This window comes from Protobothrops mucrosquamatus, unplaced genomic scaffold (genome assembly GCF_001527695.2).
Source record: "Protobothrops mucrosquamatus isolate PMUCROS unplaced genomic scaffold, P.Mucros_1.0 scaffold3204, whole genome shotgun sequence".
In the NCBI taxonomy this organism is placed as follows: domain Eukaryota; kingdom Metazoa; phylum Chordata; class Lepidosauria; order Squamata; family Viperidae; genus Protobothrops; species Protobothrops mucrosquamatus.
Genome location: NW_015389202.1, coordinates 37,797 through 62,424, shown reverse-complemented (window position 1 = coordinate 62,424; position 24,628 = coordinate 37,797). Strand labels below are relative to the sequence as shown.

Below are 24,628 nucleotides of genomic sequence, written 5' to 3'. Positions count from 1 at the left end.
GCAGGACTGGCCTAGGGGTATTTTAAAGGGGTTTTAAATTAAATTTTTAGTAGAAGCGGCCAAATTTAAATAGTTATTTTTAATCTTTTTAAATTTTGTATTGTATCACTGTTTTAAACTGGCTGTAAGCCGCCCTGAGTCCTCCGGGAGAAGGGCGGGGTATAAATTTAATAAAATCTCAAAATCTCAAATCTCAAATGAGTTCAAGCTGAACATCGCTGGGTGTGTTATCCACACTGCAGGTAAAAGAAAAAAAAATGTGCATTTCATTCTCAACTGTTTTGAAGTCTTAAAATTGCCTTGAAAACTCACCATGTAGTGCACCTAACATGGATGAGTACCTGAGGTGGTGATCAGCTGATGGTGTGACTTCTTTTAGTGTTGGCAAGTGGGTGAGAATGTTGTCCTCCATTTGGCTTCAAAGAAAGTGCAACTTTCTCATGAAAGCCTTCACCAAGCTTGTACATTTCATGTACAAAAAGGTCCTTGCATTGCAGTTTGGTATTTAGTTCATTCATTGGTGCAGTCACATCAATAGCAAATCCAAAATCTGCCATTCAGTCTGCATCCAAGAGCTCTGGGATGTCATTCCCTTTCTTCTCACAGAACTTTTGAATCTCTGCTCTCAGGTCCCATACTCTTTTAAGCACTTTGCCCAGGCCGAACCAGCTGACAGCTATGTGGTAGCCTATGTTACTATGATCAGTCTCATGCTCCTCCAAAAGTGCTGTGGTTCAATGCTCTTGCCCTGATGAAGTTAACTATTTTAGTTAACAACATCAATAACATGGTTAATTTTGGCTTCCGGTTCCGGGTTGTGGCGCAGGCGGTCATGTGCAGAGACTTCTCTCTTCGCCGGCGGGTTTCCCTCCGCCGGTAGACCCTCAATAGGGTAAAAAAGTCGCCTTGGAGGGGTGACTACCGTCGAGGAGGCTCCTCGTCTGACTGCGGAAGGGCGGCAGCTCCTTCCGCGGTCCAAGCCAGCTCCTTAGGGCCGACGAAGAAAAGATCGGCCAGTAAAATGGCCAATCACCTTGCCGCTCCAGCCGAAAGTCAGAAGAACAGCTAAGCGATAAAGAACCACCGTGGAGGATCCGGGTGAGACCTTTCCTTCCCTCTCTCTGCCCTATCTTTCCTGTAAAAAGCTTTTGAACTACTTCCCTGCTTTAAGAGAGCGGCATCTGTTTACTTGGGAAAAATAGCTCTGGAAACAAAAGAAATAAAATAGCTAACTTTTACTGACTATTTAATTTTTTGGATACCTAGGGGTCCTGGAAAAATTCCTATTACAGAACATTATTATTACTTTACTTATGATGCTGGAGATACCTGCCTTTTTTATTCTCTATTTTCCTAATGAGATAAAATTTTATTAACGTGGAAAAAAAAGGATCCTACAGTCATCTTGTGGTGAAAATTGTTACTGCAACTGTATTTCCTCCTGGTGTTTGAAGATGGATTTGACCTTCAAATGATAATAAAAGGGAAATTGTGGAGGTGGATACTTGTTGACTTTTAGTAAATACAGCCTCCACCAAAAGATTAAAAGACTATTTCACCATTGAAATGGAGGAAGTTTACCCACAGCTTGATTATGAGCTTATATTGGAAAAAATTTTGGAAGCTACGGAGTACATGAAATCTTGGAGAAAAATTAAAGATGAAATTTCAGAACCACAAATTGAATCTCAAATTTTAACGGATCAATCTATAGGCCAAGGAACAATAGAGAAGGACAGATCATGGAATCCACTGAGCAAATCAACTTTAGAAAAACTCTTGCCTCAAAACCTCAAACTGACTTTCAGACTTCAATTGATTACGCCACAAGTCAAGAAACAACAGAAAAGGAAGCAATTAACATAGAAGAGGATATTATACAATCCCATATACAATCTATGGAGAACCTTGATGATCAAAGAATGACTTTAATTGAGATATCTGCAGTGCCAAAAATAACAGGAATTGATATCCAGACACAAGTTACTGAAAACTGTGACAATGTGGATAATCAACTAGTAATTACAACATGGAATATAACTGATTATACTACTCAGATGATACTGGAAAAAGGGGAAGAGAACTTTGACCAGACTGAACTGCCGATAAATACCCCTATTCAAATACTGAGATTTAATGATACAGATGCTTTACTATGGAAACCGGTTTGGCACAGAAAGAAAGCCAGAATTAGATTTAAAATGTGACTTGAAATTTCACTTAATGGATTAAAATGGCTGAAGAGACCCTGATTGATTTAATACTTAATGGAGTATGTGAATCCAATAAGAAGATACCTTCTGTAATAATATGTTTGTCTTAGATATGATAACTATCTGGAGGGGATTTAAACTCTACCTAATGGGTTAAAAAGATTTCTTATAGATATAGATTGATTGATAGAATATATATTTAGAATAGAGTAGACATGTATTTTTTGGAATAATATTTTTACTTAGGTAGGATAACTATTTCCGAATGGAAGAAGAACAAGAGGGATATGTGACAAGAGAAGAAACGGTATTAATAAATGACTTATTAGATTAAGAAATAGATTATATCTGGAAATTATAAGAATGTTATTGTTGGAATAATATATGCTTCTCAGATATAACTATTGCGTCAGGAAAAAAAGGGAAACGAGGGATACCCGAAGTGTTAATAATATGTTTATTTAAGGCTAAATTGGAATATGGTAATAGTAAATTAGTAAAGCTCAAAACAGGATTTGGATCTTTATAGATGAAATGTTATTAATGACTGCTTTGATTGATTGAATCCTATTTAGAAATGTATTAATTTGAATATGTTATATTATACGAGGGAAATAGAGAGGGAACTTTTGATGAATTAACCTGAGTTATATATGTATGATTTTGTTTTTGGATGATTGATTCCCCTACCATGTTGTTTCTTAAGCACTTTGATGTAAAGATTAAAAAACCAATAAAACTTGTTTTTTTAAAAAAATAACATGGTTAATTTTTAGCACTGACTTACTCAACACCTCCTGATGTATAAATACAATGTAAAAATACCAGTTTCTGTTCAGGGTTCATTTCAGTCACTTTATCCTGCATCCACTTCAAAAGTCCGACATCTTTCCCCATCAGATTTGGACAACCATCCATTGTAACACTTGCCAGCTTGTCCAAGCATGCATTTACCACTGTGAACAAATCACTCCGTTGTTGTCCCTTTCATTGACTGCATTGCTGCCAGCTCCTCCATAATCTTAAAGTCCTTCATTATCCCATGTACCAAGATGAGTAACTGGGCTGTGTCGTGGATCCCACATACAAAGATGAGTAACTGGCTCTGTCATGGACATTGCAGCTGTCATTCAAAGCCAAGGAGAAAAAGTCAAAATTCTCTGCTTTGTTTTGCAGCTGAAGCTCCAGATTTCTGGTGATGTCCTGTACAGTTTTGTCTGGAGAGGGGCACTCTCTCAAATGCCTCTTTTTCCTTGGGACATATTAGCGCTGTAGAGTCCATCAAACACTCTTTCATAACTCATCAAATTTGCAGATGACACCAAGCTGGCAGGAATAGCCAACACTCCAGAAGACAGGCTTAAGATACAGAAGGATCTGGACAGACTTGAACACTGGGCGCTATCTAACAAAATGAAATTCAATGGTGAAAAGGAGCGTTGGCTTACCTGAACGCCTCTTCTCAGCATGATGAAGAAGAATCCACCAATGGGTTATTTCAGTCCTCCTGCCCAATCAGACTAAGTTGTCAAGTTGTCACGCCCCCTGCTTGACTGGGACCTCCCAGTTTCATCGACGGCGTAGCCAATGACAACAGTTCGACGTGATGACTCTCAGAAAAAGTGCAAAAAAAAAAATACAACCCCCTAGCACGGACCTAACTGATCTCTAGAGGGGAGGGCGTGGATTCTTCTTCATCATGCTGAGAAGAGGCGTTCAGGTAAGCCAACGCTCCTTCTCCAGCATGATGACAGAAGAATCCACCAAAGCTCCTGCTGTCCCTACGGGAGGGAGTCAGTTGGGGCCTGTGATCCTGATGCCTGCACCACCTGTTGGAGTATTCGCCTACCGAAGGAGGCCTCAGCCGAGGCAAATTTGTCCAAACGGTAATGCCTAATGAAAGGAGAAGGCGAAGACCATGTCGCCGCCTTGCAAATGTCCTCTATGGATGCTTGAGTTGCCCACGCCGCAGATGTGGCAGCACTGCGGGTGGAGTGTGCCGTCACATGACTAGGAACAGGCAAGGCAAGTGACCCGTAGGCACCTGCTATGCATGCCCTGATCCACCTGCCAATGGTTGAGGCGGACACCTTTCGCCCCATGGATGAAGGCTGAAAGGATACAAACGGCTTCAGACTTACGGAAGGCCGCCGTGCGTTTGATGTAACAGCGCAAGGCTCGTCGTACGTCCAACGTGTGCCATTGCCATTCCAAGTCATGTGACGGGCGGGGACAAAAATCTGGGAGAATAACCTCCTGTGATCTATGAAACACAGTGTTGATCTTAGGGATAAATGAGGGATCTAATCTAAGAACAACCCTGTCCTCGTGAAACGTGCACAGGTCCTTCCTGATAGATAAGGCAGCCAGTTCCGAGATACGCCTGGCAAAGGTAATGGCTATCAGGAAGGAGACCTTAAGTGACAGATACCGCAAGGAGCAGGACCTAAGGGGTTCAAAGGGCGAGGAAGTTAGGGCCTGCAGAACCCGGAGCAGCTCCCAGGAGGGATACCTGTGGACCACAGGCGGTCTGCTGTTGGTAACTCCTTTAAGAAAGGAGCGGACCATAGGGTGCTGAGACAAGGACTCTGATGAGTCCCAGGAAAGAACCGTGGAAAGAGCCGCTACCTGTCTACGAATGGTGTTTGGCGACAACCCCTTGTTGACGCCCTCCAACAAGTATTCTAAGACCCTTGGGATGGTTACCTTGGATAGAGCCAAGTGATTCCTGTCGCATCAATGGCAGAAGTTCCGCCAAGTATGATCGTAAATGCGGTTAGTCGCCGGTCTCCTGGCAGCCTGGATCATGTCAATCACACCTGACGAATATGACTCCTGGGTCAGAGTACGGCGTTCAAGTGCCAGGCGGCCAACTGGAGCCATTGGGGGTCCGGATGTTGTAGATCCCCCTGCGATAACCGTACGCGACTGTCGGGAATCCGCCACGGAGCTGAGGTGGAGAGGCTCACTAGATCTACGAACCACGGCCTCCTGGGCCAGTGAGGTGCAATAAAGATTAACTCTGCCTGTTCCTCCAGGATCTTCCTGATAACCGCTGGAAGCAGAGGTAGCGGGGGAAAAGCGTACAGAAGCCCCTGCGGCCTTGGGCTGCGTAGTGCATCCGTCCCCTCCGCCCCCCAAGAGGGGAAGCGTGAAAAGAACCTGGGGAGCCGGGTGTTCTCCGGCGAGGCAAACAGGTCCAAGATCGGATGGCCAAACCTGTCTGTGATCTCCTTGAAGAGATCCGGGTGTAGACGCCACTCCGAATGGTCCACTATTGACCTGCTGAGGAAGTCCGCCTGCCGGTTCGCCTCTCCCGAGATATGCTTGGCCCTGATGGAAAGCAGGTTGTTCTCTGCCCAGGAGCCCAACGCCCGAGCCTCCGTCATGAGGGACCTGGATCGAGTGCCCCCTTGCCGATTCACGTGAGCTTTTGCAGCCACGTCCGTTAGGACCAGCACGTTTGCCCCTGACCACGGTTTGGAAGTGCTTTGGAGCCAGATGGATCGCCCTGAGCTCCAACCAATTTATGTTGTGACTCAGGTCTGACTGTGACCATTGTCCCTGAGCCATCTGAGTTTGGAGGTGCGCACCCCAGCTGAAGAGACTTGCGTCCGTGGTCACAAGGATACGGTGAGGCTCCTTGAAAAGAGTCCCCTTGCGCACGGCCGAAGACGTCCACCAGTCGAGAGAAAGGAGCACCTGTCGTGGGACCCGTACCAACTGGTTGGAGGAACTGGTGTGCCGTCTCTGGTACGGGAGCAGGAGCCATTGGAGGGTCCGGGCATGTAGTCTGGCCCACGGCACTATCGCTATGCACGATATGAACTTCCCCAGTAGTTGGGAAAGGAGAGCTAGTGCCACTACCCTGTTCCTGCGTATCCTGAGGACCAGGTCTCGGATGCTCATGCGTCGTTCCTCTGACAGAAAGACATGACAAGAGTCCGTGTCTATCACCGCGCCCAGGTGTAACAGGCGGGTTGAGGGAGACGTTTGGCTCTTTTTGAAATTTATCAAGAACCCGTGGTTCTGGAGAATCCTGATAGTAAGGGCCAGATCCGACTGGGCGGCCGTGACAGAATTTGATTGGATCAGTATGTCGTCCAGGTAGCACTGGACACGCACCGGGACCAATCTCAAGTGTGCTGCCAACACCGCCAGGATCTTGGTGAAGACCCTGGGGGTGGAGGAAAGACCGAATGGTAGGGCCCTGTACTGGAAGTGGCGGTTGAGGTGACAAAACCGCAGAAATTTGCGATGCTCCGGGAGGATGGGAATGTGCAGATATGCCTCTGTGAGATCTATTGAGGTCATGAGATCGCCTCGCCTGACACTGCCCAGAATGGAATGGAGCGTCTGCATATTGAACTTCCGGTACTGGAGATGGAGGTTCAGACCCTTGAGGTCGAGGATTGCCCTCCATCCCCCTGATGATTTGGGAACTACAAATAGGATGGAGTAATACCCCTGTCCCACCTGGTTCAAGGGGACCTCCTCTATGGCCTTGATGTTTACTAAATGACGAATGGCGTCCTCCATGAGCCCTCTTTTTGTTGAGTTTCTCAGGGTTGGACAAGAGATGAAATGGTTTATGGGAGTGGATTTGAACTCCAGGGACAGGCCTTCTCTTATGGTGCGCAGAACCCAGGAGTCTGTGGTCGTGTTTTCCCACTGGCGGAAGAAAAGAGTGAGTCTGCCGCCAATGGGAGGGGTCCCCCCTAAGTCACTTGGTGCGACAGTAGGGACGGCCCCCTCTGCCACGAAACGAAGACTTGCTCTGGGCCTGGTACCGAGACCGGTCCCTATAATTTGTCTTGTTAAATGGATGTTCTGTCTTGGGAGCTGAAGGCCGGTATGATTGTCCCGTCTCTGCCGAAGCACCAGTCCGAAAGGACTGACGGCGACCATAGGGGAGGAAGCGTCTGTTAGCTCTCCGTGTCAAATGAGAGATGACCTTCTGTTTCTGTTTGTTTTCTATGAGGTATGGAGTTAATGCCTCCCCAAATAATCTGCCTCCCTTGAAAGGGGCAGTGGCCGCCCACCACTTGTGTTTGCTTTCGGCCCTCCAATTTTTAAGCCAAAGCAGTCTCCGAGCGACTACGCTGGAAGCCATTGCCCGGGCCGAGTGTTTGGCGGAGTATAGGGAGACATCTGCCATATACTCAGAGGTCACTATGAGTTTGGTCAGGTCCTGGTGGACTGACCTCCTCCAGAGGAATTCTGTCTTGTAGTTGTCTAAGCCAGGTAAGGGAAATTCTGGCGAAGAATGAGGTGGAGGTTGCTGCCTTCGCAGCCCATGCAGATGCTTGGTGAACTTTGCGTAATGCTAGTTCAGATTTTTTATCCTCCGCCTTAAGGGCGTCAGATACATCTGCTGGTAGACTGGCTGTTGAGAAAAGCGGAGCTAGGGATTCATCCACTTTGGGCACCTCCAATAAGTCTGACAAGTTTTGAACCATGTCAACAATTTTACGTTCAGCCGCTCCTTGGGATGGCTGAGCTGCCGGGGATTCCCATTGTCCCTGAATATTTTTCAGGAATAAGGGGGGACAGGGAATTTGCAGACGTCGAATTACCGGTTCGGAGAACAGGGGATTCGTGTCCTGTCCAGTGGAAGCCTCTGGGGTGGGAACCGGGTCGGAGGTGATCTTACCCTCTGCGCAAGCCCTGCGTAGTAAGGAAGGAAAAAGAGAAGCATTAAATAGCTCCGCCATTGGCTGGGAGTCTTGTGGAGGCTCCTCGCAGTCCGACCATCGGTCTGCAGCACCGTCATAATCCGAAGCGCTGGAGGAATCGGACTCAGGTCAGTGAGATGGTGATACCAATCCGGAACGGTCAAGTATGGGTTGTGATGAGGTGGAGGGCGCTGACAAGGACCTCGGCATGGCAGGCGTTTGATGATGACCCGATGAGGCCATGGCTTGGAGGACCACCTGCGATATTAAGGACTGCAGCTGGTCGGTAAATGAGGTCTCATGTGGAGGCCGAAGCCCCGCTGCAGTTGGCGTGAAAGTTGCTGTAGGTGCCGTGGAGGGGCCTGGCAGCTCGAGGTCCTCCCCAAAGAGGGGTGGATCTCCCTGACCAAAGGTCTGAACAGAGACCTGCTGATACTCACGCTCTGGTGACCACGCCCTTGACGAAGCAGGCTGCTGTGCTCCTGTCTCAGGAGCCGCAGGTTGGGGGAGCGGAGACGCCTGTCCTTCCCCGGCTGATAAGCATTGGGCCCGGGACAATTGCTTCTCTAGGGCTCGGTGCGTGCGATCGGCCTGCTTGTCGCTTGCCTTACTTGCCTTCCTGCCATACTTGGATTTGGATTTGGCCTTCCTTCTAGTCACCTCTGGAGCAGGTTCTGTGTGGCTGGATTGCTTGTCCGCGTCCAAAGGGTTTGGCTCAGTGAAGTCTGCCATGGTAGGACGAGAGGCGTTCCAGATGAGACTCTGGAACTGACTCACTCTGCAAGAGACGTCACTTACCCCCTGTGGGGGGACTGACTGCACGTGGATTAGTGTGAACCGGCCCACTGGCTAAGCCGTACTCACGCTGGGCGCTTCAAGGCGCTCGCCACCAAGGCAAAGGACAATCCGTATGCCCAGTCCTGTGGTCAAAGTGGTGGCGAAATCACACGCGTCTCACAATAGTGGCGATGGTCAGGTCCTGGTAAGCAACCACTAGATGCAGAGTGGCAGAGACAAATGTAAAGGGGCTTTAGGCAAGCAGGGCCGAAAGATCCTGTTGTCAGCAAAGGTGTTAAAGTATCCACTGATCTTGCTGTAATTTTCACTATTTGAATTAGGTCAGATCATACAGTAGAATGCAGATGACTAAAAGGGAGACCAACTTCATGTTGTTTATGCTTAGGAATGGGTACTATAACCTAACAATAAGATGCCTCTGGGTGTGGCCCGAGCTCACAAAATGGGGTCCGCAATTGTGAGGCAGTTCTAGAATATTCACTGTGGAATACTAATGCCTCGCAAAATGGCAGACGTTCCCAATTCTGGGGGGTGGGGGGAGGTGGGAGGTGAGGGTTTGGCGATCGAGGCCTGGTTTGATTATGAAGGTCCTACGGTAAATTAAATTGTCCTTTAAGAACGGAGAGAAGACTGGTTGATTCGCGCCTAATACTTATTAGGCGCGACGGTGCTAACGGTGCCCTAGCAGGGCCTCCGTCGGAAAAGCAATCGGTGAGAGGAGGATTGAGATTGCCTTTTCTCCCCCCCAGCACTCACAATTCGTCAATTCAGCCCTTTCGCTGGGCCGCAGGAGGCTTCGGCAAAAGTTTGCAGGCCGAATGGCCTCAAGATGGCGACCGTGAGAAGGGAAGTGTCGACGGAGGCCAGGGGAAAGCAGAAGGCCGAGTGGCCTCAAAATTGCAGCCGCGAGAGTGAGAACGACGACGGAGTGAAACTCCGTGCGCTCAGGCCCTCTGGAGGGGACCGGGAAGGAGACTCAGCTGAATGCTGAGCTGTGGAACGATGGAATCCACCCCCCCGGCAACTAGAAAAAGGGGCCTGAGGATGAGACTCAGCTGGCTGCTGAGCTGTATGGAGGAAACAGACCAATCCCCCCCCCCAATAACACGGGAGAAAATACTCCTTTATTCCCCCCCCCCGCTGTGAAAGGGAATTAAGGGACAGAATCCCCTGTAGGAGAATAATCAGAGACTAGAAGCCTCCAAATTTCTGATTTGAAGAATCCACTAATGGGTATAACAGTTTCTATAGTCTAACCTGCCTGAGAGTCAAGTTATCACGTCCTCATGGGCAAAAGACTAAGATGAAACTGGGAGGTCCCAGTCAAGCAGGGGGCTTGACAACTTAGTCTGATTGGGCAGGAGGACTGAAATAACCCATTGGTGGATTCTTCTGTCATCATGCTGGAGAAAAGCAAGGTTCTACATTTAGGCAAGAAAAATCAAATGTACAGGTATAGTATAGGGGGTACCTTGCTCAATAGTAGTAACTGTGGGAGGGATCTCGGAGTCCTAGTGGACAATCACCTAAATATGAGCCAGCAGTGTGCTGCAGCTGCCAAAAAGGCCAACACAGTGCTAGGCTGCATTAACAGAGGAATAGAATCAAGATCACGTGAAGTATTAATACCACTTTACAATGCCTTGGTAAGGCCACACTTGGAATACTGCATCCAGTTTTGGTCACCTGGATGTAAAAAAGATGTTGAGACTCTAGAAAGAGTACAGAGAAGAGCAACAAAGATGATTAGGGGACTGGAGACTAAAACATATAAGGAACGGTTGCTGGAATTGGGTATGTCTAGTTTAACAAAGAGAAGGACAAGGGGGGACATGATAGCAGTGTTCCAATATCTCAGGGGCTGCCACAAAGAAGAGGGAGTCAAGCTATTTTCCAAAGCACCCGAAGGCAGGACAAGGAGCAATGGGTGGAAGCTAACCAAAGAGAGAAGCAACCTAGAAGTAAGGAGAAACTTCCTGACGGTTAGAACAATTAACCAGTGGAACAACCTGCCTCCAGAAGCGGTGAATGCGCCAACACTGGAAGTTTTTAAGAAGAGACTGGACAGCCATTTGTCCGAAATGGTATAGGGTTTCCTGCCTGAGCAGGGGGTTGGACTCGATGACCTCCAAGGTCCCTTCCAACTTTACTACTACTACTACTACTACTACTACTACTACTATTATTATTATTATTATTATAGTACATTTCAGGTCATTTCAATTGTTGGTACATCTTCAGGGCCAAAGTCTGAAACCTCTCAAATAGAAGGGAGGGGGCAATATCAAATAACTGTTTAGAAAGTCTTCAAAAGACTATTTAAGAACAGTAAATGAGGACCAGAGAAACGGGAAATAAGATCAGTGTCAATTTTAGGGCTGACATGAGCATAAACTCCCCATCAGAAAATGGCTTACTGTTTTTTGTGATTTTGTGGGATATCCCATAACTGGTCTTGATTGCTCCATCACTGGATTCACTGGATGTGTGAAGCTTGGTTAAAAAGTCCTTGTTGGTTTTGCAGCTTAGCTAGCAAAGCATCAGATGCCCGTGCTCGCTCTGCATCAGTTGTCATCAGCCATTCAGTCATGTCCGACCCTTGGGCACTCTATGGATCAACACTCTCCATGCCCCTCTGTCTCGCACAGCCTCCTTCAGAGCCGCCATGGTCATCCTGCTGTCATCCTTTTATAGTCTCCAGCCAGTGGGTACTAGGGTGGCCCCTTCTCCTTTTTCTGCTGATCACTCCCAGCATGACTGACTTTTCAAGTGAGTCAGCTCTCATGACATGACCAAAGTGTGACAGCCTCTGTTTGGCGATCTTGGCTTCAAGTGATATTTTTGGTGAGGTTTGGTGTAGGACTTCTTTGTTATTTTTTGCAGTCCATGGGATGCATAATAGTCGCCTCTAGCACCACATTTCAAAGGCATCCACCCTTCTCCTATCTGCAATTTTCAGAATCCAGGTTTCGCAGCCCTAAGTAGCATTTTGAAAAATTATTGAGTTAACTAATCTACATTTGGTTGCAAGGCTGATGTCTTTACTCTTCCAGATGTTATTCATCCCAGACATTGCAGTTCTTCCAAGTGCTATACACCTTCTTATCTCAGGGCTCCAGTCACCATGTTGGTCAATTTTAGAGCCCAGGAAGATGAGTTCCTTTACTGTTTCTCAATGGTCTCATTGTTGATCTGCATTCTGACCTGTGTGTTCTCTGCAGTTGTGATTATCTTTGTTTTCTTGATGTTAAAGTGCAGTCCAAATTTTTTACTTTCATCTTTGACTCTCAGGATTAACCACTCCAGATCCTCCTTGCTTTCTGTGAGCAATGTTGCATCATCTGCATATTGGAGGTTGTTGATATTCCTACCTCCGATTTTAACCCCAATGGTAGATTCCTCCAAATGTGCATTTCTCTGAACTATTTCTGTGTACAAGTTGAATAGTATAGGTCAGGGCTTTTCAACCAGTGGTACAGGTACCACCTGTGGTACATTGGCACCTGGCAGGTGGTACGCGACCATCCTAGAAAAGTGGTAGCGGGGGAGGGGAATGAGCTGAACCGGTGGCAGCACCGCACAAGCCTGAGTGAGAGATGGCTGGAGCTGCAGGGCTGTCAGGGCTAAGTGGAAGTGCCAGGATCAGTGCCAGGCTCCAGCTGGAGCTCGGCACTGATCCTGGTGCTTCTGCTGAGCCCAGAAGAAGCGCCGATCAGCTGGAATGTTGCAGCCCCTCCAGGGTCTTGTGATTTACATTCAGATGCTTGGCAACTGATTCATATTTATGATGGTCACAGTGTCCCAGGGTCATGTAAAGTGACCAAAACCTGCTGCAACCACCCAGCAGATGGGGGGAATAAAAACCAAACACCCCCACCCCATCCCCGCTGCCAATCCTCAACAGAAATGCTCACAACAATGAAAACCTCGGACAGGAGGAAGAGCACCGCTGGGTGGGCAGGTAGGTGTCTTGCTCGGCTGTGGCTTGGGGGGCACTTTTTTCAGTGCCATTGTAACTTCGAACAGTCACTAAGCGAATTGTTGTAAGTTAAGGATTACCTGGACTTCATCACCTTTTTCCTTTTTTGGGGGGGTCATCAAGTTTTTGACACCTTGCTAGGCGACTGGTGGTACTCGGATGTTGCCATATCCTAAAAGTGGTACAATGGGTGAAAAGGTTGAAAAGCCCTGGTATAGGTGACAACCTTGCTGAGTGCCTTTTCCAATTCTGAATCATTTTGTCTCCATATGACTGAATGAACTGGATGTGGTGTGGTGATATTCCCAGTTCTTTTAGGCAATTCCAGAGCTTGTCATGGTCAGCACAGTCAAAGGCTTTCGTGTAGTCAATGAAGCACATGTAGAGAGGTCTTTTGGGTATTCATTTGCTTTTTCCATCATCCAACATAGATTGGCAATGTGATCCTGCTTGTACATCAGGCAGTTCTCTGTTGGAGGTTGGATTCAAACATTGGTGGATTATCTCCAAGAGAATTTTACTCACGTGTGGTATCAAGGCTATGGTTCGGTGGTTGGAAAAGTCTTTCATATCACCTTTCTTTGGTATTGGGATAAATATTGACCTTTTTCATTCTTTTGGCTACTGACCAGACTTCCATACACTTTGGCAAAGCACTGTCAGTGCTTTTGTTGGCAGTGGTCTCAGCAACTCTGCAGGAATTCCATCAACTCCTGGGGCTTTGTGGTTAGGCAAATGGTTGAGTGCCCACACTACTTCCTCCTCCAGGATATCTGGTTCCATTTCTGGTAGGTCAGCTTCTCCTCTTACAGCTTGGCCTTGTTTTTTGTTTGTGTAAAGTTGTTCTGCATATTCCTGCCATCTTTCTCTGATTGCTTGTTGGTCATGCAATTCCTGCCCATCACGTCCTCTGACCATAGCCTTTCTTGCCATAAAGGGGTTTCGAGCCTCCTTGACATTAGTGAAACTCTCTGTTGTCTCATGGCTGCTTCCTCCAGTTTCTTACATTTCTCATCAGCCCAGTACTTTTATTTTTTCTTGCCTCTCTTTGGAACTTTGCATTTAGTCTTTGCACTTCTTCCCTGTCATCAATGGCTTTTGCTTTCCTTCTCTCTTCTGCAGTCTCTATTGTAGCTTCTGATATCCATCTGGCCAATTTCACTGGTTTCTTTTATGTAATATGTTCTTGGGCTACTTCAGTGACAGTTGTTTTTATTTCCTCCCATAGCTCATCTGGTTGTCTTTCTGTGATGTTGAGCAGTTCAAATCTTTTAACTTCAACTGCATATGCCGGGGCAATCTTCTCAACATCGAATTTCTGAATCATGGGTGGTCATTTGACACTACAGCACCTGAACTTTATCTTGGCAGCTAACAGTTCATGGTCTGACCCACAATCTGTACCAGGGAACATTGCCACAGCGAGGATGGAACTTTTCCGTTTCTTTTGGCATAATATGTAGTCAATTTGGTTTCGATATTCTCCATTTGGTGAAATCCAAGTGTATAGTCACTGCTTGGGTTGTTCAAACCATGTGTTCATTATGCTTAGCTGCTGTTTGTGGCATAGCTGAATCAGATGTTCTCCTGCCTCATTTTGTTCACCAAGGCCAAACTTCCCTGTTTTTTCCATTTCTCCTACTTTTGCATTGAAATCTCCAATAATATAGATAATGTCTTTCTTTGGTGTTTGTTTCAGAGTTCCCTGAATTTCAGTGTAGAATTCTTTGAAATTCTCTACTGTTGAGCCCACAGTGGGAACCTAAACTTGCAGAACTGTCATGTTGCAAGGCTTTCCGTTGATACTTATTGCCATTTTCCTATCACCGACTGTTTGAAAACTCACGAATGTAGGCGAATATACATGTCCTAGGATAATGTTGCAGGATACAATCTGGGTCAGTCACTGGGACCAGAGGTTTTGTCTTCCAAGCTTTTAGACTCGTGCTGGAGCCCATCTTCAGGGAACTTCTCTCTAGAAGTGTTTGAAAACTTTCTATGGTTCTGCCCACTATTTTATGCAGCATTAAGCCCACTCCTCTTCTGATGGTATCTTTGCCATAGTAGTATACGATATGACCATCAGAGTTGAAGAAGCCACAGCCAGTCCAACGGACTTCACTGATGCCTAGTATATCAATGTTGAGCCTGTTCATTTTGTTCTTTACAATGTTCAGCTTTCCTAAATTTAAGCCACTGATGTTCCATGTTCCTGATTTGAATATCTGAACAGCAGATACATCACGGATGTTCCTGCTACTATGATAGTCTCTCTGCTCTACCCCTGTAGCTTTATTGGTACCTCCCAGCCAGGGGGACTCAGTGTTTGATACCATATTTTCCACATATTTGAGTCAATCCATAAAGTTTTTTGGCAGGGAAAACTGGAGTAGGTTGCCAGGTCTTTCTCAAGGCCAGAGCAGTTTTGGCCAGTATAATAGGCTTATACTGTTCACTCACCACCACCATGGTGAGGTACGGTTGGGCTTTGTGAGGGGGGCTGCATCAGTCAAATTCTTGTATTTCTCTGCGTGTTTAATCACATAGTGGCAATTCAAACTGTAATCCTTAAACACAGCAATCTGTACTCCACAAATTAAGTACACGGCTTTTACCTTTGACTTCAGTAAATATAAATACTCAGAATTCCATGTCTTGTTAAAAACTCTACATTCTATATTGATCTTTTTTATTGGGAGCTGACATTTTTGAGGGCTAACTCAACATCTCTTGCAGACACGTTCTCCAACACATTACTGTGAAGGTTCGTAAGCACACATGCATGCACATAAATAAATTTTTTAAAAAAACATTCGCCTTCAAAATAAAAGCAATGCAGTTGTATTGCGTGCATGGCTTATTTACATTTGATTTCCAATTTCCACTTGACCTCACGTGGGTAAGATAGTGACAGCCAAAGGGACAGATATGGCCGTGTGTGTGTGTGTGTGTAAAATGCCCATGTCTGATCAGGAAGTTTCAAATGAAATCACAAAGATACTGCCCTTCTAAGAACCTTAACAAATACTATCTATCCAATCTGAACGTTTATGTATTTTTTAACCAAATAAAAGACATTCTGCTACAATTAAGAATCTTCAAAGTTTAAATACGAGAAGATTCTCTATCAACTTTCTGGACCATCTGACATGCAGCTGAAATTATGTAAAATTCTGAAAGAGTGAAGTTAATTTTTTTATCTTGCCTTTATTTATTTTTTTATAAATAACTCAAATACTCTTTCCTCCTCCCATTTTTCCCACAACAACCCTGTGAGGTGGATTGGGTTGAGAGAGAGTGATTGGCCCAAAGTCATCCAGCCAGCTTTCATGCCTAAGGCGGGACTAGAATGCAGTTTCCTGGCCTGTAGCTTGGTGCCTTAATCACTAGACCAAACTGGCTGTTTTTACTTCTCTTGCTTCCAGAAGGAAACATGTTTAATAGTCTAAGATCAGAAATGTTGGCAGAAAACACCATCCTACTTTATCCCTATACATTTTGGCTTACCGTTCATCATACCGAGAAGTGTCATCCCGACCTGAATGTCTTATATTTACATCAGCACCTCCCCGTCGAGTACCACCGAGACCGCCACCTACAAATGAAAAGAAAGTGAAAGTTGTATTCTCTCTTTGGAAGATGGCCTCTTTGGAATTTGATAGAATTCTTACTCAGTTTAATTTACTTTAGGCATGTTGTGAAAACATCTCATCAGAAGTTCAAATTCAACCTACACAAAGTATCTGAATTATATATACAATAGAAAAGTTCATCTTGCAAAACGGGAAGAAGTTAAGAAAAGGGAATCCTGTTTAACACAGAAGAATCAAGAGGACTGAAAATAGTATTTTGTTAACAATGGTTCACATTCAGTGCTAAACCATAATGAAGTGTGGTTTTGCTTAGTATGAAGTTCCAGCCCACTCATGCCTTGGGGTAAGTAAAACCCAGAGTAGTACAACTTATTCAACAAAGCCCAGTTCAAATTATGGCTTAATGTTGTGTGACTTCAAAGTACCTTTAATTAAAGTGAGGGAAAGAATTATTTGATCCTCTGCTGATTTGTACATGTGCCCACTGACAAAGAATCAGTCTATAATTTTAATGGTAGGTTTATTTTAACAGTGACAGAATAACAAAAAAATCCAGAAAAACGCATTTCAAAAAAGTTATAAATTGATTTGCATTTTAATGAGTGAAAGAAGTATTTGACCCCTTCGCAAAACATGACTTGGCAAAACCTTTGTTGGCAATCACAGAGGTCAGACTTTTCTTGTAGTTGGCTACCAGGTTTGCACATATCTCAAGAGGGATTTTGTTCCACTCCAAGTCATTAAGGTTTCAAGGCTGACATTTGGCAGCTCAAACCTTCAGCTCCCTCCAGATTTTCTATGGGATTAAGGTCTGGAGACTGGCTAGGCCACTCCAGGACCTTAGTGTGCTTCTTCTTGAGCCACTCCTTTGTTGCCTTGGCCATGTGTTTTGGGTCTTTGGCATGCTGGAATACCCATCCACGGCCCATTTTCAATGCCCTGGCTGAGGGAAGAAGGTTCTCACCCAAGATTTCACGGTACATGGCCCCGTCCATCGTCCCTTTGATGCGGTGAAGTTGTCCTGTCCCCTTAGCAGAAAAACACCCCCAAAGCATAATGTTTCCACCTCCATGTTTGATGGTGGGGATGGTGTTCTTGGGGTCATAGGCAGCATTCCTCCTCCTCTAAACACGGCGAGTTGAGTTGATGCCAAAGAGCTCGATTTTGGTCTCATCTGACCACAACACTTTCACCCAGTTCTCCTCTGAATTATTCAGATGTTCATTGGCAAATTTCAGACGGGCCTGTACATGTGCTTTCTTGAGCAGGGGGACCTTGCGGGTGCTGCAGGATTTCAGTCCTTCAGGCCGTAGTGTTACCAATTGTTTTCTTGGTGACTATGGTTCCAGCTCCCTTGAGATCATTGACAAGATCCTCCCGTGTAGTTCTGGGCTGATTCCTCACCGTTCCCATGAACATTGAAACTCCATGAGGTGAGATCTTGCATGGAGCCCCAGACGGAGGGAGATTGACAATTATTTTGTGTTTCTTCCATTTGCGAATAATCGCACCAACTGTTGTCACCTTCTCACCAAGCTGCTTGGTGATAGTCTTGTAGCCCAGTGGTTCTTAACCTGGGCGATATCGCCCCCCAGGGGGCGATTTTGTTTTTCAGGGGGGCGATGGAACGAAAAGGGGCGACGCGGGGGCGAACGAAAGAAAAGGGGGTGATATGGGGGCGATGGAGCGAGAAGTTTTGGGGACACTTTTGAGACTTTTTCGTACAGTGAATCGCTGTATATCTGTCATACAAAAACATCAGATCGCTCGCTATTAGTGGATTGAATTGTGTTTTCAAATGTTCCTCCAGCTAGCTTCAGTACAGAACGCCGTACATATGTGAATACGCATCGCTTATCTTCATGTGCATTGCGCAGCAGCCTCTACCCATAGTGGCGCGCCATTGGCCAGAATGGGCAGTGATGGAGGGGGGAGCACTTCTTTCGAAACATTGCATGCTGAGTGGCTGTCCCGTGACGTCAGCTGTAATGTCAACGTAACTATTGAAACTAGGTTTATCGATGTCCACGTGTGTTTTTCTAGTGTTCCAGTGCAGTCGAAAATTTAATTTGCAGGTAGTGCCTTTCATTTCGAGGACCTCTCAACATGGCCGAGAAGAGGAAGTGTCACCAATATTCGACGGAATACCTAAAATTGGGGTTCATTCCATCTTCTTCCAACGTACAGCTTCCGTTTTGTCTTCTTTGTGAGAAAACATTTTCAAATGAAGCGATGAAGCCTTCCCGACTGAAAGACCATTTGGTAAGAATTCATTCGGATAAAGCCGACAAACCGGCATCGTTTTTCCAATCCTTAAAGGCCAAGTTTGAGGGTCACAGCACTGTTGGGAAGTTATTTGGAAAATCGTCACTCAACGCCGACGAGGGGCTCATTTGTTCCTATGAAGTATCTTTGTTGATAGCAAAATGTGGCAAACCTCACACTATCGGAGAAACACTGATTTTACCAGCAGATTGTTGCCACCATGTTGGGGCCCAGCGCAAGCACTATCACGCAATCGATTCCTTTGAGCAATGACACCGTATCAAAAAGAATTGATGAAATGGCTGCTGATGTGAAAGAAAGGCTTATTGACACCTTGAAAAATACAGAATTCGTGATGCAGATTGACGAGTCAACAATTTGTGAAAATGAAGCCTTGTTATTGGCTTATGTCCGTTTCATCAATGGAAATGAAGAGCTCGGGGAAGAACTGTTATTTGTTCGAAATTTAGCCAACAACACAAAAGGTTCTTCGATATTTAAAAAGGTTGAAGAGTTTTTTAATGAGAAAAACATCCCTTTGACAAACGTCGTGGCATGTGCAACCGACGGAGCTGCATCCATGGTTGGACGATATCGCGGATTTCAAGCTCATCTAAAATCGGTTGTACCTGGAGTTATGACTGTCTATTGGGTCGTTCATAGACAGCACCTTGTCTCAAAAAATTTGAGTGGCCGTTTGCACGAGTCTCTACGTTACGTCATTACTGCTGTGAATAAAATAAAGTCGAATGCCTTGAACCACCAACTTTTTCACAAGCTTTGTGAAGAAAATGACGAGGAGTTTGAACGTCTCCTTTTGCACACCGAAGTAAGGTGGCTTTCAAAAGGAAAGTGTTTGCGGCGATTCCACGAACTTTTTGACACAGTTGTCGAATTTCTTGAATCCATTGACCCAAGTCTAAGCAGTTCTCTTAAACTTCGACGTCTGGATGTAGCTTATCTCACTGATGTTTTTGACAAGCTGAATGAAGTGAACGTAAAGCTGCAAGGAGATAAAATCAATTTTCTTAAGGCCAAGGGAGTAATCTGCTCATTTATTTCCAAATTGGACCTCCTTGCAAGCAATGAGTCACCAGGAGCTGTATCAGTTCCCAAGCCTTGGTAATGAACGTGAACTCCAAGGAAGATTTGGACATTTTTTGCTGCCACTTGAAGCAACTAAAAGAAGATATGGAAACCAGATTCTATGATCTGATAAATCTGGAAGTGCCCACCTGGGTGCTAAATCCTTTCACAGCAGACTTTGCACAACTTCATCCCAAACTGCAAGAGCCACTGACAGATCTGAAATACGACTGTGAAGCCCAGTCACATTTTCAGAGTTACGGCTACGAAGCTTTTTGGATGAAAATGAGGAACACTTACCCAATATTGTGGGAGGAAGTTAAGTTGCTTCTTTTAGCCTTTTCTTCCAGTTACTTAGTGGAGAGGGGCTTCAGCGCCATCCAACAGATCCTTTCTAAATCAAGGAACATGTTGAAGATCTCTGAGCACGGTGATTTAAGAATGCGATTAACAAAAATGGTTCCAGACATCAAGAAATTGGCATCAGCCCACCAAGCACAGGGCAGCCATTGATGTTTTTTTTTTGTTGCTTTTTGTGTACATACATTTTTTCATTAATAATTGTCTGAGCTTTTATCGTTGTATTTGCTTGCATTGGATTTCACGTTCCAGTTTGAGTTTTCGGCTTCGTTTTCAAATTTTTGTTGTGCTCTGTAAAACATTTTGTGTGTCTCTTTGTATTGTACTTTTTTAGCGTGCACTCCAGTTCGATATTATATTTTCTTTGTGTCTTTTTAATCCTTTTTACAGTGTGCGTGACTATATATACTTTCCTCGAATCTTAATTTAGTTTCAGAGTTTTTGTCTTGAAATTCTTAGTTCCTGAATTGCGGTTTGTTCTTGTGCCCTTTTTATATTTCTTCTTGCGTCTTAAATTTCACTTGTAATTCAATCATTAAATGTTACTATTTTTCTTTTCGGGCATTTCACTTTCTTGCAATTGAATTTTGTTTTCAGTGGTCATTACATTTAAGTGTCTTGAATAAATAAGATAATAATGAAATACATGTATCACGAAGTTTGGGAATAAAGTGACGGGTGGCACCAAAATTTTTCACACAGTTGAGATATGGGAAAAAGACTGGAAATAAATTATTTGCATCGATATATCCTGATGACAATTTTAAAGAAAACAAAAAAAGTGTTTGGATAAATTGAAGAATTATTTCCTATGTTGTGATTGAGAGGTTATGTTGGGAGAGGGGGGCGATGACAACTTCCTCATTGGCTCAAGGGGGCGATTCGTTCAAAAAGGTTAAGAACCACTGTTGTAGCCCATTCCAGCCTTGTGTAGGTCTACAATCTTGTCCCTGACATCCTTGGACAGCTCTTTGGTCTTGGCCATGGTGGAGAGTTTGGAATCTGATTGATTGCTTCTGTGGACAGGTGTCTTTTATACAGGTAACAAGCTGAGATTAGGAGCACTCCCTTTAAGAGAATGCTCCTAATCTCAGCTCCTTACCTGTATAAAAGACACCTAGGAGCCAAAAAATCTTGCTGATAGGGGATCAAATACTTCTTTCACTCATTAAAATGCAAATCAATTTATAACTTTTTTGAAATGCGTTTTTCTGGATTTTTTTGTTATTCTGTCTCTCACTGTTAAAATAAACCTACCATTAAAATTATAGACTGATCATTTGTCAGTGGGAAAACGTACAAAATCAGCAGGGGATCAAATATTTTTTTCCCACACTGTAGCTTAACAAAAGCCTATTTAGAATGCATCATATAATTGCATTGAAGCTGCTGATGTGCACAACTTAACATGAGAGGCTGAACTGCACACAGTACTCCAGTACATTTTTCAGAACTTTTTAAAAGATTGGATTTGGAACCAATTATTAAAGCAGCTATGCTTGATGCTTTTCCACATGCTTACCCAGTCTACGTGGGCGCCATCCCTTCACCGTCCGTCCTCTCTCTACATCCACTAGCACTCGCCTGCCATCAATTTTTTTCCCATCCGCATGCTTGTATGCCGCTGCAACAGATTAGGAGGAATATCCAGGGGAAAGGGAAGGGCAAATGGAATTGCCATTATCTACAGTGTACATAAACAAGCCCACCCTCCCACAAAGACTTATCATATGGAAAGGATTCAGAGAGGCAGCTCCTATGGCTCCAAAGATTCCTTAGGTAAGGAATTGCTCCACACCTGCTTCGGGAAATCTTGCCTCAAGTTTTCTATGAGGAAATCTGAGTAGAGTGCTTGCCCAGAACGAAATCTACATTACTGCAGAATAATGGAAGCAAGCACATTTCAGGAGTAACCTGGCCACAACAGGTATAAAACCTTCAGGTTGTGAAGCAAGCCCAGTTCCATCCCATAATGCAACCCCCCACCCATTATTGAGGAGTTAAAACAGTCACATTACATTCATCACTTGCCCAGAGGGAAGAAGTCTAGGTAAAAACCATTCCTTCATCCAGTCCTTCCAGCTCACTTTAGAGTGGGCCAGAATCTACTGTTCCTTCAATAGTATCCCTAACCAGCCAGTCCCAAAAAAGCTGGGCCAAATCCCTTGCTAAAAGTGAGAGCTCCTGGGGTTAAACAACTAAAAAACAGGTTAAGGAAAAAGAGAACTGAAAAGGGAAATGGAATTTTCTTCTATGTTACGGAGGTAGTGGAAGGTTTGACTGGAAAGAAAAGATAATATGCACCAAAAATGGAGTAAGAACCCTCAGCAGAACTGGCTGGTCCCCTCCCTTAAGAAATCCAACCCACTTTATCCTTCTATACCACCGTTGTCACTGTCACCCAGTTGCAAATCTCTAGGATAATTTTTAGGGAAGGGAAATATTCTGAAGGAACTTGCTAAAGGAAGGGTAGGGCCAGCACAGCTAATATGTAATAAGGAAATAAAAACATTTACCTGGAGAAACTACTTACAAAACCATTGCAACTTCTAACTCCTCAAACTCACTGCATCGGGCTGCTAGCGTTGGGGCCTGAGGCGCAGCTTCCCCCTGCCTGGGCGCCCCCGGCTGGGGCAGTATTTGGGGTTTTGCATTTTAGCTGCTGAGCCGACCTTCCCTGCCTTACCTGTCTCAGCAGCAAAAGTCGGACACTCAGATACACACCCCTGCCAGCCCCTGCCCAATTCCCCCATTCTCACCCCATTTCCCAAAACTAGGTAAAATCTTTTATTAAGAGCTTAGGCACTTTATCCTTTCAGGGGTCCTCACAAGCCTTGGGAGTCTCGCCCTACAGTCCCAAACCTACTGAAGCTATATGTGGCAATGAATCTTAAGTGTGACAAAAGCCCACACAATTAAGTACTAGATAAAATTAAATCTCCAATCCAGGCATTTCAGAAATATTTTTTAAGGAAAAAAAAGTTTTCAATTTCAGATAACTAAGAAAATGTGCCAATAATGTTTGGCTACCAAACTGCTCATAACCTTGAGAAATGGCCACAACAATTCTTTGTTTGTTTTGATGGGGGATATTTTTAGGAAATTAAAATGTAATGGCTTAATTAAAACATCTGGGACTAGAAAGAGAAGTGTTTGTACATAATTGCAAGGGAAATATTTGTGGTTGGGTTTAAAAACTCACAATTTTTTAAAAGTAATAAGGTTTGCAAGGTTATATACATACTGGAGGAAAATAAACTCATGGGGACATAAAATATGACAGAATTTCTCTCCTATGTTTGTACATAGAAATAATGCAGAAATGTGCTTCATCATTTCCTCTTAGGGGGGTGCCAATTCTCATAGAAATGGATTCTAGTGTATAGACTTGCAGTCAGAAAAAGTATTACTTCAAAAAATATTGAAAACTAATAGATTTGAGCAAAAGCCTTTAAGAAAATTAATACTATAACGTCTTACCACTGAAAACATTTTCACCTTGTTTACTCAGGCAAGCTTTCATGAGGGATGCATTTCTCAACTGTCTGCCAACTGTCAACTCTACAAATGAGCATGGCTGCAGACATTATTCCTACTCATTTTCGGTTGCCACATAGACACCATCCTCCCTTCTCCATTAAAAAATGGAAATTTTGAAACATGTGACTTGACTGAATTGTCATCACCAAACTGTGTCTCATAGCAAAGATGTCACTCTGGTCTTTGAAGCCACTCATCAGGCAGAGAATCAGTCAGTCAAGTTTGATGTTGGACACAATGACACACCATCATCTCTTCCAATCTCATGGCTCCTCTCCAGGTAAGGTAGCCAGTAGACTAGAGTCACTAATCCACCTCCAGTTTATCGTAGAAAGGAGATGAACCTGGGTCTTTTCTAATGAAGAGGTCAGTCAGAGGAAAAAAGAATTGCAGCATGCTTACCTGAAACCTCCCTCTGTACTGAATCTTACCTTCTAGGACAGGGCTTTTCAACCGGTGGTACACGTACCACTTGTGGTACATTAATGAGTGGCAGGTGGTACGTAGCCCTGACTAGCCAAGTGTAGTGGGGGAGGGAAAGAGCCAGCACAGGCAAGGACTTACAGTGAGAGAGTCCTCTGGAGCTGCAAAGGCCCCAGGCTCACCCTCCCCCATGAGAAAGGAGGAGGGGGCGGAGACAGGAGAAGCTAGAAAAGGAGGCAGTTTGGGCAGGAGAGGGAGAGAGAGAAAAAGCAGCAGCCTTGGGAGGAGGTGGAGTCAGCTGCACAGAAGAAGGAGGAGGAGGAGGAGATGATGATGATGATCAAGCAGGCTGGCCATGAGCTGATCTACAACTGCTGTGGCAGCCACCTGTGCTGGCAGCAGCAAACAGGCAAGAAATGCAGTGGGGGGAGGGGTCCCCCTCCAAGAGGAATGAAAAAAGGCAGCAATGGCTGGAGGTGAGGCACGAGGGAGGGAGGTGGAGAGTGGAAGGATTCTTATGTGCTTTTGTGACTTTGAAGTTCTGGGATTTGTGCAATGTGGGCTTTGTGTTCTTAAGGAGTGTTTGGCAATTTCTATTTGGCTGATGTCTCGTGTTAGCTTCTATTGCTCTGCTGTTGTTAGCTGTAAGTTTTGCTGCAAGGGATTTTGAAGTATTTTTCTCCTGAATGGATTTTG

At 44.8% G+C, this 24,628-nt stretch overlaps 1 protein-coding gene across 2 annotated transcripts in view; it reads right to left on the bottom strand.

Moving 5' to 3' along the window:
• Window positions 1-24,628, bottom strand: part of LOC107297265 (U1 small nuclear ribonucleoprotein 70 kDa-like) — a 44,976-nt gene that overhangs the window by 2,170 nt on the left and 18,178 nt on the right. For both annotated transcript variants that reach the window (XM_015826628.1, XM_015826627.1), the window contains exons 8-9: window positions 21,492-21,593; window positions 16,173-16,260 (exon numbers count right to left, since the gene is read on the bottom strand). In XM_015826628.1, the coding sequence (XP_015682114.1) occupies window positions 16,173-16,260; window positions 21,492-21,593 (190 nt within the window). The remainder of the gene's footprint in view (window positions 1-16,172; window positions 16,261-21,491; window positions 21,594-24,628) is intronic.